This window comes from Eleginops maclovinus, chromosome 1, assembly GCF_036324505.1.
Source record: "Eleginops maclovinus isolate JMC-PN-2008 ecotype Puerto Natales chromosome 1, JC_Emac_rtc_rv5, whole genome shotgun sequence".
Classification (NCBI taxonomy): Eukaryota; Metazoa; Chordata; class Actinopteri; order Perciformes; family Eleginopidae; genus Eleginops; species Eleginops maclovinus.
In genome coordinates this window covers 26533375-26547258 of record NC_086349.1, presented here as the reverse complement: position 1 = coordinate 26547258, position 13884 = coordinate 26533375, and the positions used below count along the sequence as shown (strand labels likewise).

Below are 13884 nucleotides of genomic sequence, written 5' to 3'. Positions count from 1 at the left end.
TTGTTTTTAACCAAATAATCTGGTTAAAAAACAACTAACTCTCGTGGCTTAAGACGTGACATATTTACAGCTTTCAGCCTGATTCAAAGTCTCATAAAAGAGGTCTTAGGGCTTGTCAATTATTTTTAAATGCTGGTTGACGTTTTAATGTGACTTGCATGAACCCCAACTTAAGTTAGATCCAACTTTCTGCAGTTAAAAAGCCAAACAGTCCCCAGTTTCTACAGTCGAACCAGAGCTATTGTGTGGCTGGCTACGCTCTCTTCTCTTGGGAACAATTGATAAAAGATGTCGCTGGCTATAATAGACACTCAGCGTTAATCATTCCAGAAACCGTCCGACTCTCTCTTTAGTATCAGAGCTGGCACAGAAACCCGTCACAGCTACAGTAAACGAACTGCAGCCGGGAAAGTCTCCACGTTAACAGCTGTTTGGCCACATTTGCATGCAGATGTCCTTGTACCGAGTGAATGCACAGAGTCCGTCCCGGTCCAGATGTTGGACCCGGCTCCGATGAGATCCTTCAAAAAAATGGCCTTGAAGGACGCTCTCTGATGGCCCCTCACTGCGAGGCCTTGCACATGACATCACTCTGCGTGGCACCGAGCCAGCGCCGTTCATGTTGCAAAGAAAACAGTGCAGCAAAGAAAAGGTACCGGAGCAGCGGGGTCCAATAAAAGGAGCGTTGTTAAAAGCAGGCTTGTGAAACACTCAGTGGAACATTTCTCCCTATTGTGCATTTCAGGACAGCTTTGATTTCTCAGGAAAGAAGCCAAGAGTATCGCTGCCTCTATACGTGTGATTCATGCGGTTAAACCTGAAAGCTTGCAGTCTTTTTGTACCTGAAATGATTCTTTTCTTCTTGGTGCATTGTGTGAAACAGGCTCTGACAACACACTGAAACCCGAGTCTATTCATTACACATCCTCCTCGTGTTGTCCCAAACCACTTCACTTAACTTCGACTCAACTGGAGTCTTGTTATCCGGTGTCTGCTTCACCTTTTAATACAAACAGGACCTTTCTTTGTTTTGTTTATTGGTGTTTATCCCTTTCTCTCCACGGCCTGCAGGACGGAAAGGGATCCTTCTAGGAACCTCGTCAACACCCCCCGTTATCCTGTTCATCCCCCAAAGACAGGGACACAAACAGGAAAATGGATCGCCCTGCAGCCACCAACAGGTCAGTGGAGGATGGAGGGGGTGTGGGGGGGTTGCTGACGCCTGATCCTGACCTGCTGCTGACTGCATGAGTGGAGAGGAAACGCTTCGATGGGTCCACAAGTGCAGCAAAGCTCAGCTATTTTTGGAGAGTTCAAACACTGTCTCCAGTTTCTCAACCGCTACACAAACCAGGACGTCGCATGCAACCGTTGCACAATTAAAATGATGGTACTGCATTTATCTTCCAAGCACAAGAGGTTTTTAGTAAACGCTGCATGTGTTTTTGTCTAATTATTGAAGAGGTTTCCTCCCTTGCATGTGTTTTGGCACATTTGTGTTTTTATATTTGCATCGTTTCGGAAGCTGCAGAGCGATTCTCCTGATGGAAATGTTTTGGGGTCTATGAAGCACGTTAGCAACTCACCTTCCGTATCAAAGTCGATGGAGTGGCAGTCCGATTGGCTGAGGCTCCAGGGACAGTAGAAGACTGACCCTCCCTCGGTGACGTTGAACTGCGTCGTGTTGGCCTTCGGCGCTCCGATCACCACGCTCGCACTGCAACAGACACACACAACAGAGACGAGTTTAACCAAACCGCAGGGTGCATATTAACCCGAGTTCCTCCACCAGCGAGGCCCGTAGCCTGGCCTTCATTAAGAAATGCATACCAGACCTCCCAGCAGACGCTTTAAACACGTTGCACGTTTGGCTCTGACTCACAAGCAAAACATTTTAACAGGTTGCAGCAATGCTTTACATAATCCCATACAAGCAGACAGGCTGCTGCTGCGACACATGTGATGCACACACACACACACACACACACACACACACACACACACACACACACACACACACGCATCCCTGTGGGGCAGATTGAAGAGGAAAACACGAAAGCAGACGGGCTAAGTGGAGTCACACTCTTTGTTTCTTCAGCTGTGGCACTAAAGCTGCGTCCTTGAAGCTACACTGTACGCCTGCAGGAAACACAGCAGACCTCTTCGCATGATTCAGTACAGGTGAGCCTTCAGACATGAAAGCTGAGGAGGAAGAAATGATGGAGAAAACAAAGATATTAGAATGCTGTAAACTCGCTGGATAATGGGTTTTAAGTACCCATGACTTCACTGTGAACCCACTTGACCCGACCAGCGTCAGACTCAGTCGCTGGCACTGATGTGGGTTAGAGAGTTAAGAGACCCTGAGACCAGACGCTGTCTCTGGGGGCTCAGAAACAGGAAGAGCACACCCTTTCCTGGCCTACATCTTCCAGTAATGCATGAACGTTTAAACGTAGCATCCTGCACCTAAGGGGAACTTCTCCAGTCTTGGATAATTAATCCCAATTAACCCATTTATTACCTCAGAGGAAGAAATGCAGAAAGTTATGGGGAAAGAAACTGAAAGAGAAGAGCGCCAGAGAACGTTGGTGGTCGGCTTTCAAATCATTTCATCTTCCATGGGTTTGGAAAACACACACGATAATACAAAGGGAGACCAGAGAGGAAGTTTGGTATTTCAGCGGTGCTGCGGTCCTAATACCTCAGACGAGATCTACAAATGTGGAGCAGAAAGTCCTGGTTTGTGTTGGACGAGAGGAGCAGAAACAAACTAGTCTGAAAAGAAGCTTTTTCTGACTACAAATGCAGCTGCAGGAGTTTCCCCAGCAGAGGAGCAGGTCTCCACCTGTACAGTAATGTGATTCACAGAGGGGCTTCCTGCAGGGATCCTCTCTGTGATTCAATAAGGAGGATTTCCCTCTCTGACTCAAACCTCTCACACAGATATGAAGGCAGTCGGTCAATATTGAACACGAGCTGTGCTGAACGAGAACGGCCACCATTTGCATTTTAAGCATCATCTCGTAGTCCTGCAGAGGGGTTTTAAAGGAAGACGCTAACACATTTACTGAATGATTATGTGTGGTTTGGTTTTTGCTTCTCCAGAGGGCAATAAGTCAAAGATGGAGTACTATTTTTTAGAGGGGGATTTTAAGACTAATGTTGATGGTTTAGATTTTTGTATTAATGCCATGCTAAATGAAAGAGAAAAGAAAAAGTTTAAAAATAAATACAAATAAAAGTTTAAAAATAAATACAAATAAAAGTTTAAAAATAAATACAAATAAAAGTTTAAAAATAAATACAAATAAAAGTTTAAAAATAAATACAAATAAAAGTTTAAAAATAAATACAAATAAAAGTTAAAAAATAAATACAAATAAAAGTTAAAAAATAAATACAAATAAAAGTTTTAAAATAAATACAAATAAAAGGTAAAAATAACAAAAAAATGAAAGTAAAATAACTATATTAAAATAAAACTAAAAAGGTAAAATATGTTTAAAAAAATAAATAAAAAAAGGTACAAAATAAATAAACGTAACCGTGATTTAGTGAAATACTGAAAGTTCAACTTTATTATTGACATTCAAAATCTTTCCTCTGACTTTGACTGTAATACCTGGCTCTAATACTCTTCAGTAAATCCTTTGAGGAATAATCTGAAGGAGATAGCTGGAGGAACATGACGCACCGCAGCATCTTTAGCTTGATCTGATCTGAGTCCAGTTGTCTATGGCAGCTTTTCAAAGGGGAACAAATCCAGGAAACAACATAACAAGCAGATTGAGGTTTAATCAGCGAGCTGGCGGTCACACAGATGTGCAGACACACCAACAGAGTGATGAGATCTGAAAGTGCTGTAAATGAGGAAGAATGAGCATTTAATGGGTCTTTATCTGCCAAGGATCAGCGGGCATTTCTCCGCCCTCAGCCTTATCAGTCTCAAAAGGTGACGCGTTAGCATCATTAGCATTTAATGAAGCTGCAGACTGCTGAGAGCTGCATTACTGAAGGCTTTGTGGAGGAAGGTGGAGTTCACTGTGACGATGGCTATGCTAATATTGGTGTTTAGTTTGGAGGACGAGTGATGCTCCGCTGAAGACACACACTCTGTGGACGAAGTGAGAGGAGACAAAAGGCTGTGCACATTTAGTGAAGGGATTAAAAGCATCAGGCTATAAAGGAACTACAGCACGGTCACATGACTTCACGTCCCCACCGCTAAGCTAAAGGAGGCTAATGTTGGGCTATAAAGGAACTACAGCACGGTCACATGACTTCAGGTCACCACCGCTAAGCTAAAGGAGGCTAATGTTGGGCTATAAAGGAACTACAGCACGGTCACATGACTTCACGTCACCACCGCTAAGCTAAAGGCGGCTAATGTTGGGCTATAAAGGAACTACAGCACGGTCACATGACTTCACGTCACCACCGCTAAGCTAAAGGAGGCTAATGTTGGGCTATAAAGGAACTACAGCACGGTCACATGACTTCACGTCACCACCGCTAAGCTAAAGGCGGCTAATGTTGGGCTATAAAGGAACTACAGCACGGTCACATGACTTCACGTCTCCACCGCTAAGCTAAAGGCGGCTAATGTTGGGCTATAAAGGAACTACAGCACGGTCACATGACTTCACGTCTCCACCGCTAAGCTAAAGGAGGCTAATGTTGGGCTATAAAGGAACTACAGCACGGTCACATGACTTCACGTCACCACCGCTAAGCTAAAGGCGGCTAATGTTGGGCTATAAAGGAACTACAGCACGGTCACATGACTTCACGTCTCCACCGCTAAGCTAAAGGCGGCTAATGTTGGGCTATAAAGGAACTACAGCACGGTCACATGACTTCACGTCACCACCGCTAAGCTAATTCCTTTTCCTCATTTCTAAATATGTTCCAGCTTCTGAATTCTGAACTGATATTTAAATGTTTGTTTGACAGTATAATGTGGAGCAAAAAGCAAACCCATTTCACAACAGAGACACTTGAGCAATGTGTTAGCGGAGGATGGAAAGCATCCACCATGTCTAGCACAGTTAACCCCACCAGCTGCCTCACAGCAGCCACTAACAACCTCCACCCCCCCCACCACCAAATCACAATTAAGCATTAATTAAACTACTGTAAGTGACCCGGCTGCATGGGAGGAATGCGTAAACAGCCTCACTGTAACCGAGGAGACTCATTGAGCAATCAAGAGGAAAAATATAAAATGTCCCACCTCACCACAATTGGCCGACTGTAACCGCTGCTTTATGTGGGGTTGAGAAATTAGGGGTGATGCAGAGTGCTGGAACTCGCTGATGTGACATTATCCGTGCCTAATGCGCTTTATGATGAGGTTACAGAGGGAGGTTGTCAGAGGGCAAATTCCTCCAAACATTACCCCCTCCTTCATTCCACATTTAATTGTGTTCCACCCAGCTGCAGAAGCTGATGTCACTTGAACAGCATTATAAGCGCTTTAAGCTAAAAGAGTGGTGGCGGGGGGGGGGGAATCACATTTGTTCAGCTGGCTGCGTCACCAACTGCAGCCATAAACCGTGGCAGCGAGGGGGCAAATGGTGGAAGAGGAGGAAAAGTTGTAGCCTGCAAACCAAAGCGACGCTGAAGTAGAGCATGCACAGAGACCTGGTTTACTCCGAGCTATCAACACCTGATTAAACACTCAAGTGGTTCCATATCAGCGAAGAGACCTGACCTTCAGAGGAGAAATACAACAAACAGGGCTAGGAACTACTGGGATAAACTCCTTCAGACACAGTAAATCATCTGAAAGGGTTCTAACCAACAATATTAGACAGAAAAAAGGCAGTAACGTGGTGGGAAAAGTCAAAAACAACAAGTCAACCAAGACAACTAAGACAAAACAAAAATACCATGAAGAAAGAATATCAAGTATCAAGTCAGTCTTTATTTTTGAGTTTCAGGTCTTTAAAGAGGACATATTATGCTTCCTCTGGAGGAAACAAAGGGATTTTAGCCTTTGAAGACCATTTACATTCACACAAACCTATAAAAGATCAACGATGGGGTACTATTTTTTTGGGGGGGGGGGCGGATTTTAAGAATAATGTTGAACATTTTATAAAAAGGTTAATATTTTAGTATTAATGCCTGGCAAAATAAAAAATATAATTAAAGTAAAAAATAAATACAAATAAAAATGTTTAAAAAATAATAATAGAAATGTAGAAAATTAAAATGTAAAAAAAAGAAGAATAAAATCAAGTAAAAGGTAAAAAATTAATAAACCTAAACCTGATAAAAATCACTCAAAAAATAATTTGATTATTTGTGTTCAGAGGGTAAAATAAAAAGGTTGATAACAAATAATTGTGAAATTTGTGAAAACGTCATTTCAAGTTTGAAGTTGAGATATTTAAAAATGGGATAAACTCATTCAACATTGAGTTTCAGGTCCTTAAAGAGGACATATTATGCTTCCTCTGGAGGAAACAAAGGGATTCTAGCCTTTGCAGACCATTTACATGCACACAAACCTATAGAACACACTAAAGGAAAGGGAAACCCCAAAGAAAACATATTAAGGCCCCTTTAAAAGCATTGCTTGAGTCTGCGGCTAAAGATGCGTTTTAGTTATTGTTATTTATTCCTGCCACTCAATTGGATGCCACTTCCAACAAAGAGATCTGGGGAATTTAATTTTGACTGGGAAGGAAAAACACTTCCATTAGTTGAGTCAGGTTTAAGAGGTAGATTTTGTGGGAATATTCAACCAATGGCACGAGAGGAAACTATGACTAGCTCTCTAAAATAGATTTGTACATCTTGGAATAAATGTGTTTTATTTTTAGTGTTTGTTTTCATTGGGAATTATGAAATGTGGGTAAGGAATACTAGTCATTATAATAAGGGATTTGTTTTGTATCTTTGGCTCTTCTGAAATGGAAGCAGCCACTGGATGCTGTCACTTCTACAAAGAGGGATCAGGGGTATTGAATTTTGACTTCCTGGAAATTAACTTTAGTGGTTGATTTTGTTGGAATATTAAAAACCAGTAGAAATAAAATCACACAATAAGGCATATGTATGACTTAAAGGATGCATGTCCATGAGTAACTATATCTAGCTTTCTAAAATAGATTTATTTTGACGTTGTGAATCCATTCAGTCCCTCAGAAGATCTATTCTCACATGAACCCCCCCAGCCCCAGCCCCAGCCCCAGCCCCAGCCCCAGCCCCAGCCCAGCCCCAGCCCCAGCCCCAGCCCACGGTGAAATCCCTGACATATTGTGGAAACATCTCTGCAGAATCACTTCATCAGCATAATGAAGTGATACCTGGATCAATGGGGAGCGGACGCTTCGGCTGACATGCTGAACAAATTAATGAGTAACTGCATGATGTCATCCCGGAGCAATATTGACTTTTCGGAGCGAGCGAGCGAGATCAGCTGACAGCACGGAGGATGACGGACGGCGGCTCGCAGACCACATGGAGCCGGTCAGAGCCAAGGCCAGACAGAAGCTAGACGTCTCCACACACCACACACACACACACACACACACACACACACACACACACACACACACACACACACACACACACACACACACACACACACACACACACACACACACACACACACACACACACACACACACACACACACACACACACACACACACACACACACACACACACACACACACACACACACACTCCTGTAGATGATGAGAGTAGCAGTGCATGCTGGGATGGCGTGTGCTGACTTCAGAGAGTCTCCACATTTAGATTTAACGGTGCTGTGAGAGGCAGATAAAAGCGTTGCATTTTTCACGCTGTGTTCAACACCAGTGGAAAATACTTTTACTCGAGGATTGAACTTTAAATGTGTGCATTTTTTTTTACTTTTATGAGTTTTTCCATTTAATGCAACAAGAGGCCCTATTGGGGTTTCTATAGGTTTTGGTGCATGTAAATGGTCTGCAAAGGCTAAAATCACTAGTTAAACTAAAGCTTAGCTATTTTTTCCCAGATTTGTGCAGCCCTACTTTCCATACCTTTCCAAATTGTGGCTTTTAATTACTTGGTGGTGATTCTCCAACTTGTCAACCAACTAAACAGGAAGACGATGCATAATCCCAAAAGTAAGAGGAAGAAACCACAGGGAATTAAAAAAACGTTATTAGAGGGGCCTGATCATTAAAAAGCAAACATGTTTCAGCCAACGTTGGTCTTTGTCGGGCAGAATTATCCCTTTAAGGGCTTTTTAATGATTAAGCCGTTATAATAAGAGCTCTTTAATATTATTTTCCTCGTGGTTAGTGCCTGCAACGCCTGCCAGTTTATTCCCCAGTTATTAAATGCATCCACCACACCCTCCATGTCTGGTTCAGTATGCAAAGCAACCACTTATCTTTCTTTCCTAAATACACTTTTTAAGTTTTGCATCAGCTGGAAAATGCACTCCCACAAAAACATTTCCTCTGAATCCTCTGAGGGATAAGAGTATTGGGCGACAGGTGGCCGGCGAATCAGAAGAGCTGCTGCAGCCAAACAATGCTTTTATCCTCACTCCGGGAAAAACTTGCAACTTATAGTTTGAACAGATAGATTTTACGCTACTGTGCAGCTGCTGGACGTCACTAAGAACACACATCAGCAACCCATAATATCCTATAGAGCTTCAACTAACTATTGCTTTTATTATTGATTACTGATTTGGTGTCCATAGTCTGACTCAATGTCTCTAAATCTCCAAAGATATTCACATTAATATGATATAAATCAAAGAAAAGCAGCGAATCTCCAGGCTGGAAACGGCTTTTTCTGACATTTTTGCAATAAAATCAATTCAAAACTAACCTGAAATCCAGCGATTCCGCCCATTTACTCATCGATTACCTGACTATTCCATGCAGCTCTATCCTGGCCCCCCTCCCCTATCCCTCGCCTCTCTGTGGCTGTATTACATTATCATTATGAAGACCTGATGGGTGTTAATGTGTGAAAACCAGCAGCTGCCCTGCATGAAACCACCAAGCATGCGTGACGAGGGAAACATTTAAAACATCCCAACACATTTCACATCAACATGAGTTATGGTGGACTCCTTCACAGTGTTGGGGGGTAACGAGCTTCAAAGTCCTCTGTAACAGCAGGAATTACATTGCAGTTATTAAGCATGAAATGATCTTCTTACTTTCTTTAAGGTCTTCAACCATCTGCATAAAATAAATCAAACGTCTCTTTTCTCTTGCGCTACACACTCGAGTGCATGGATGAGGAGAGACAGAAGGAAGTCTCACAGCAGAGATAAACAGGCTGGTTGCAGCGCATCGTGCAGGGAAAGTCATCAAATTCCACGCTGGAATCGCCATCTTTCCCAAACAAATTGAGCAAGATACAGGTACTGGGCGGGCACCATCAGACAGGGACACTTTGCACGCTACCTGGACCAGAGTTCTGACTGAAACTGAGCAGAAGCAGAGGTCTGTGTTCAGTACTGTCCTGATCAGAGTAAGGAGGTGTGCTGATCTGAGTTTAACGAGGTTCAACTTCATAGTGGTATTTGATTCACGGTGCATCTCAGGTAATGTGAGTCCAAAAGTAAAGTAACTAGTACTCTAACTAGTAATGCATTGCTTTTTTTGAGTCACTACCCTAACCTAGCACTGCTCCCTCATACCAAACTGTCCCCCCCACCCCCCCTCTTCACCAGTCGTCCTGCAGGAGTCTAACAGCGGCTGCTTCACACCTCTGCACAATGAACCACCTCCCCAGGGGTCTCTCACCTCCACAGAGAGGCTGTTGTATTAAACATCTTGGGGGGGGGGCAGCTGTTGAAACACTCTGTCTGTGCCCCCCCACAACCCCAACATACATTCAAACACACACACACACACACACACACACAGTGGGGAGCAGAGGCGATGTCCTTGGCTTCTACTTTAGTTTATTCTCTGTTTTTCTTTTCTTTGTGTTTTTTAAATACTTTATTTATTTATGATTTTTTAAAATTCTTTTATATTTGATTATGTTTAACTCAAACCTGTTAAGTTCTGCTGCAATCTGATAAAAATAAAGTATATTTAATTCAATCTTAAATCATTCTAAACTCACATCCTCTATGTTTTATCCTGGTATTTTAAAAGCCTTTATTTTTCTTATTTATATTTACATTTATTTTTGCATTATATTTGTAACTGTAAATGAAGTATCCTATGTTTACATTTATTCGTATTTATTATTCTATAGAAATGTTCCATAGATATTCCATTAAATGTATTTCTAGTTTTTAAAATAGATGTATTTTGGTATATTTTCTACACCTTAATTCCTCCCAATGTGTTTATTTATGCATCATTTTACACCAAATTAAAGAATTCCTTTCGATTGATATATACTTTATTTAACTATACACTATTTTGTTACAGAATGCAGCAGTGTGTTCAGACATTAAAATACAAATATTATAGAATTACTAAGACAAATGTAAAAATATATATTATATGAAATTTAAACAATATGAAATATTAAGGATTATTAAAATGTTTTTGAAAAAGTCCAAAATGCTGCAGTTAGTAGCAGGAATATATGCCTATTAGTCCCGCTGCAGGGATAGCAAGCAATAATAAAGCGTTACTCGTTGAATATCGAGACGGAAAGCACACATTATTAATAAATGAGTTCACCACCATGGCTCAAAATGAGTAGCAGTAATCTAAGGAAAGGGACATATCTAGGTGTTGGGGCAATATAAAGATGTGTGTTTTAATCAGTAAACCTGCTTCTGATTCCCCAGCAGGAGAGGTGATGCTGATTTAAATTTGGGACGATTAGCTCATTGCTATTTAAAGCACAGCCGTTATCAGGTTACCATGTGAATCACTTTGTGCCCCGGGGTTAAAACCGAGCTGCAGTCAGAGATTAAATCTGACGTCTGAGTCACAACGACCCTGACCGACGACTCACTCCCACCCGGAGCAGACCTGACGTCCTCTGGGCTTTTTTTTCCCCGAGGTGACAGCGGGGGTCTTTAAACGCCCCGTCAGCCTCAACTCTGACATCTTTTTCCAGTCACACAGGACTCATTATTTAAAGCCCCCCTTTCACCAGCAGACCGGAGCAAAAGCTAGACGTTATGTTGGAGACCTTTACAGACACTGGCCTGATTATCATAGGTGCTCACAGAGAGAAAAATCCTCACAAGGCCAGTAAATTAAAACAGAAGTGAGTCATGGTGCTTAAATGGAAAACAGTAAACATTTTCACAAAGAGCCTCATTGTCTGCCCCCTTAAAGACCTTGGCAGCTAAAATATACACGTGTGATTTAAAACAAAGCAACACCGACTGGACTCAGAGAAAACACACGGCTTTTAGTGGCCAAAAGAGACCCGAGTCCAAAGTCAATATTACTCTAACCCTGTGAGAGTGGGTAAACTTCAGGAGGCTGACCTACATGGACAGAGTGACCCCCCTGCCATGTGTCGTCATGGCCAAAGAATCCCTAAATGCACCGACACTGAAACACAAGCAGACACTGGAACACATCATCCATCTCCAGCATGCACCAGGATCTGTGTGCAGCTTTCCTTCTCTGCAGGCCGGGTCTGTTATTATTTACAGCCCCGACCTCTTGACTCCCTCTATCTGCAGGATGATCCCCTCCCGTATCACCGCCTGGCACCGCAGAGAGCACTGAGTTCAAAGATGTTTGGGTGGGAGATGTTCCTGGACTCACTGAGTTTATGTGAGGTGCTCTTTGGCTTGATTTTAAGTCTTAATATGAGCAATCATGTGTGTGAAAAGAAGCGGACTGCAGGTGGGCTAAAGCTACATCCTAATCACGCTAACACAACGCTAGCAAAGCATCCTATGGGCATGGAGTCCTATCATGCACCACAGATCATTTAAAACATATCAAATCATCTAAAAAAGGTGGTTGACCCGAAGAATAAGGAACATTTGAGTCTGGATTTGACTAATGTTGTGATTAAAGCGAGCCATTACATCAATTATTGGACAGCTTTCTGACAACGTTAGCTATGGCTAGCAAGTGAAAGCAGTGTCGATCATACCCTAGCCAGACCGAAAAACTCTAAACCTTTGTCTGCAAGAAGCTAAATGTAGTGCAGGACTTAAGTACAATATCTCCGTCTGGGATGTAGAGGAGTTTAAGTATAAAGAAGAAGGAAATTATAACATACAAGTAGCTTGAAATTGTACTTAAGTGAAGGTTTCTTTGGACCACACACACTTGAACATATATGGGGCTCACTTCCTGTGTGTATCTGTCCCCAGGCGTTCTTCCACGGTGGCCGTCTGTCCAAACTTAACTTCATTACGCCGGGCCGAGGGGCAGGACAGAGCCACAGTTATAATAACCTCATTGTCAAGTTGATGGTCAAACTGGGAGAGAGTGATGCCTTGTGTTCATGGAGCTGTCAGAGTGGTTTATGGGAGAAGAATCCCTGCCTTGTCTCTGGTTCTACAACCAAGACTAGGAGACTAACAGGGATTCAAGTCTTTGCAGACCTCTAAAACACACAACAGGAGAGGGACTACTCCAGCAGATGATGGACAACTTGTTTTTAAAGTGGGAAGAGAAGCTCATCCTTTCCTTTCAACCCTCACCCGCTACTCCCCCTCTGACTTTGGGTGATGATGTTGATGTGATGGAAAAACAACAGATAGCATTTCACTGATATATGTTGTCAGGAACGAGGAATGAAAGTTAACAGATGCTCGTGGTTTGGAGATAAAGCGATGAGTCATGCATTTAATCTCGCTTGTGTCGTTTGACTTCAAGTGCATGTCGAGGTGGAAGTTAAAGAAGCAATTATAGAAATCCTGCATTCTGTTTCTGACTTAAAGAGGCCCTATTACACTTGTTTTGGGTTTTCCCTCTCCTGTAGTGTGTTGTATAGGTTTTGGTGCATGTAAATGGTCTGCAAAGGCTAAAATCCCTGTGTTGCCTACAGACTGAGTTTCTCTTCAACCCTGCTCCATTGGACTCCTTTGTTTGCATAGGTGACATCACCATGTAACACTCACGCTTGTATTGGCTAGCGCTGCAACACATTGTACGTGATAGGCTAAGGGGCGGGACATCTCTCAGTGGTTGACCAATCACAAAAAGCCAGCCAGCTAATGAGCAATGAGAGCAGACTGGGCCCGGGTTTCAGGCGGTATGAGAATAATAAAGAGCTTGTTGAACATTAAAGCATGGAGACATGTCCCAGTAGAGGCTAAATACTGATATGAACCTAAAGAAAGAGTAGAATATGTCCTCGTTAAGTAACAAAGCATCTGAATATAGATACAAAGTGCCATATTTGCTTCCAAAATCTACTACAAACTCTCACTGAAGTGCAGTAAATGTACTTTATTGCATTACCCTGCTGTAAATTACAGGGCACTGAGGCGTACGGGGCTTTAACATCATTCCTGTTCCGCACATTATCTCACCGCCTCCCCCCACCCCCCCCCCACGAGCACGGAGAAAAGTTCAGATTAAGTCATCAGAAAGATGACGTGAGCTTGTGTCTCACACTTAGTGAGCCGAGGAGAAGATGATGGTGGGGGGAGAGGCTAGACAGTGGGGGGAGAATTAAAAATCCCTGCAGAATGACATCATCATCATCAGCAGAGGAGGAAGAAGAGGGGCTCATGGATTCATAATTCATACCTCCGTCCTGAAGTGAATCCCCTGCTTCCCAGGCATGGTTTAAAGAAGACAGGGTCAGGGGGAGATGTAAGGGGAGGGTGGGGGAGAGAGAGACTCTGTCTGCCGGCCCGGGAAGTGGGGAGGAGAAACAGGGAAACCAGAGCTGCTGCTCGGCACAAAGCCTTCTCTGAAATCCCAGCATGCTCGCTGGTGGAGCTGTGCAGACACAGAC

General features: G+C 42.8%; 1 protein-coding gene across 1 annotated transcript in view; it reads right to left on the bottom strand.

Moving 5' to 3' along the window:
* The window catches only part of itga5 (integrin, alpha 5 (fibronectin receptor, alpha polypeptide)), a 46348-nt gene that overhangs the window by 31127 nt on the left and 1337 nt on the right, over positions 1-13884 (bottom strand). The window contains 1 exon segment of the mRNA XM_063886869.1: positions 1587-1717. Coding sequence (XP_063742939.1) covers positions 1587-1717 — 131 coding nt within the window.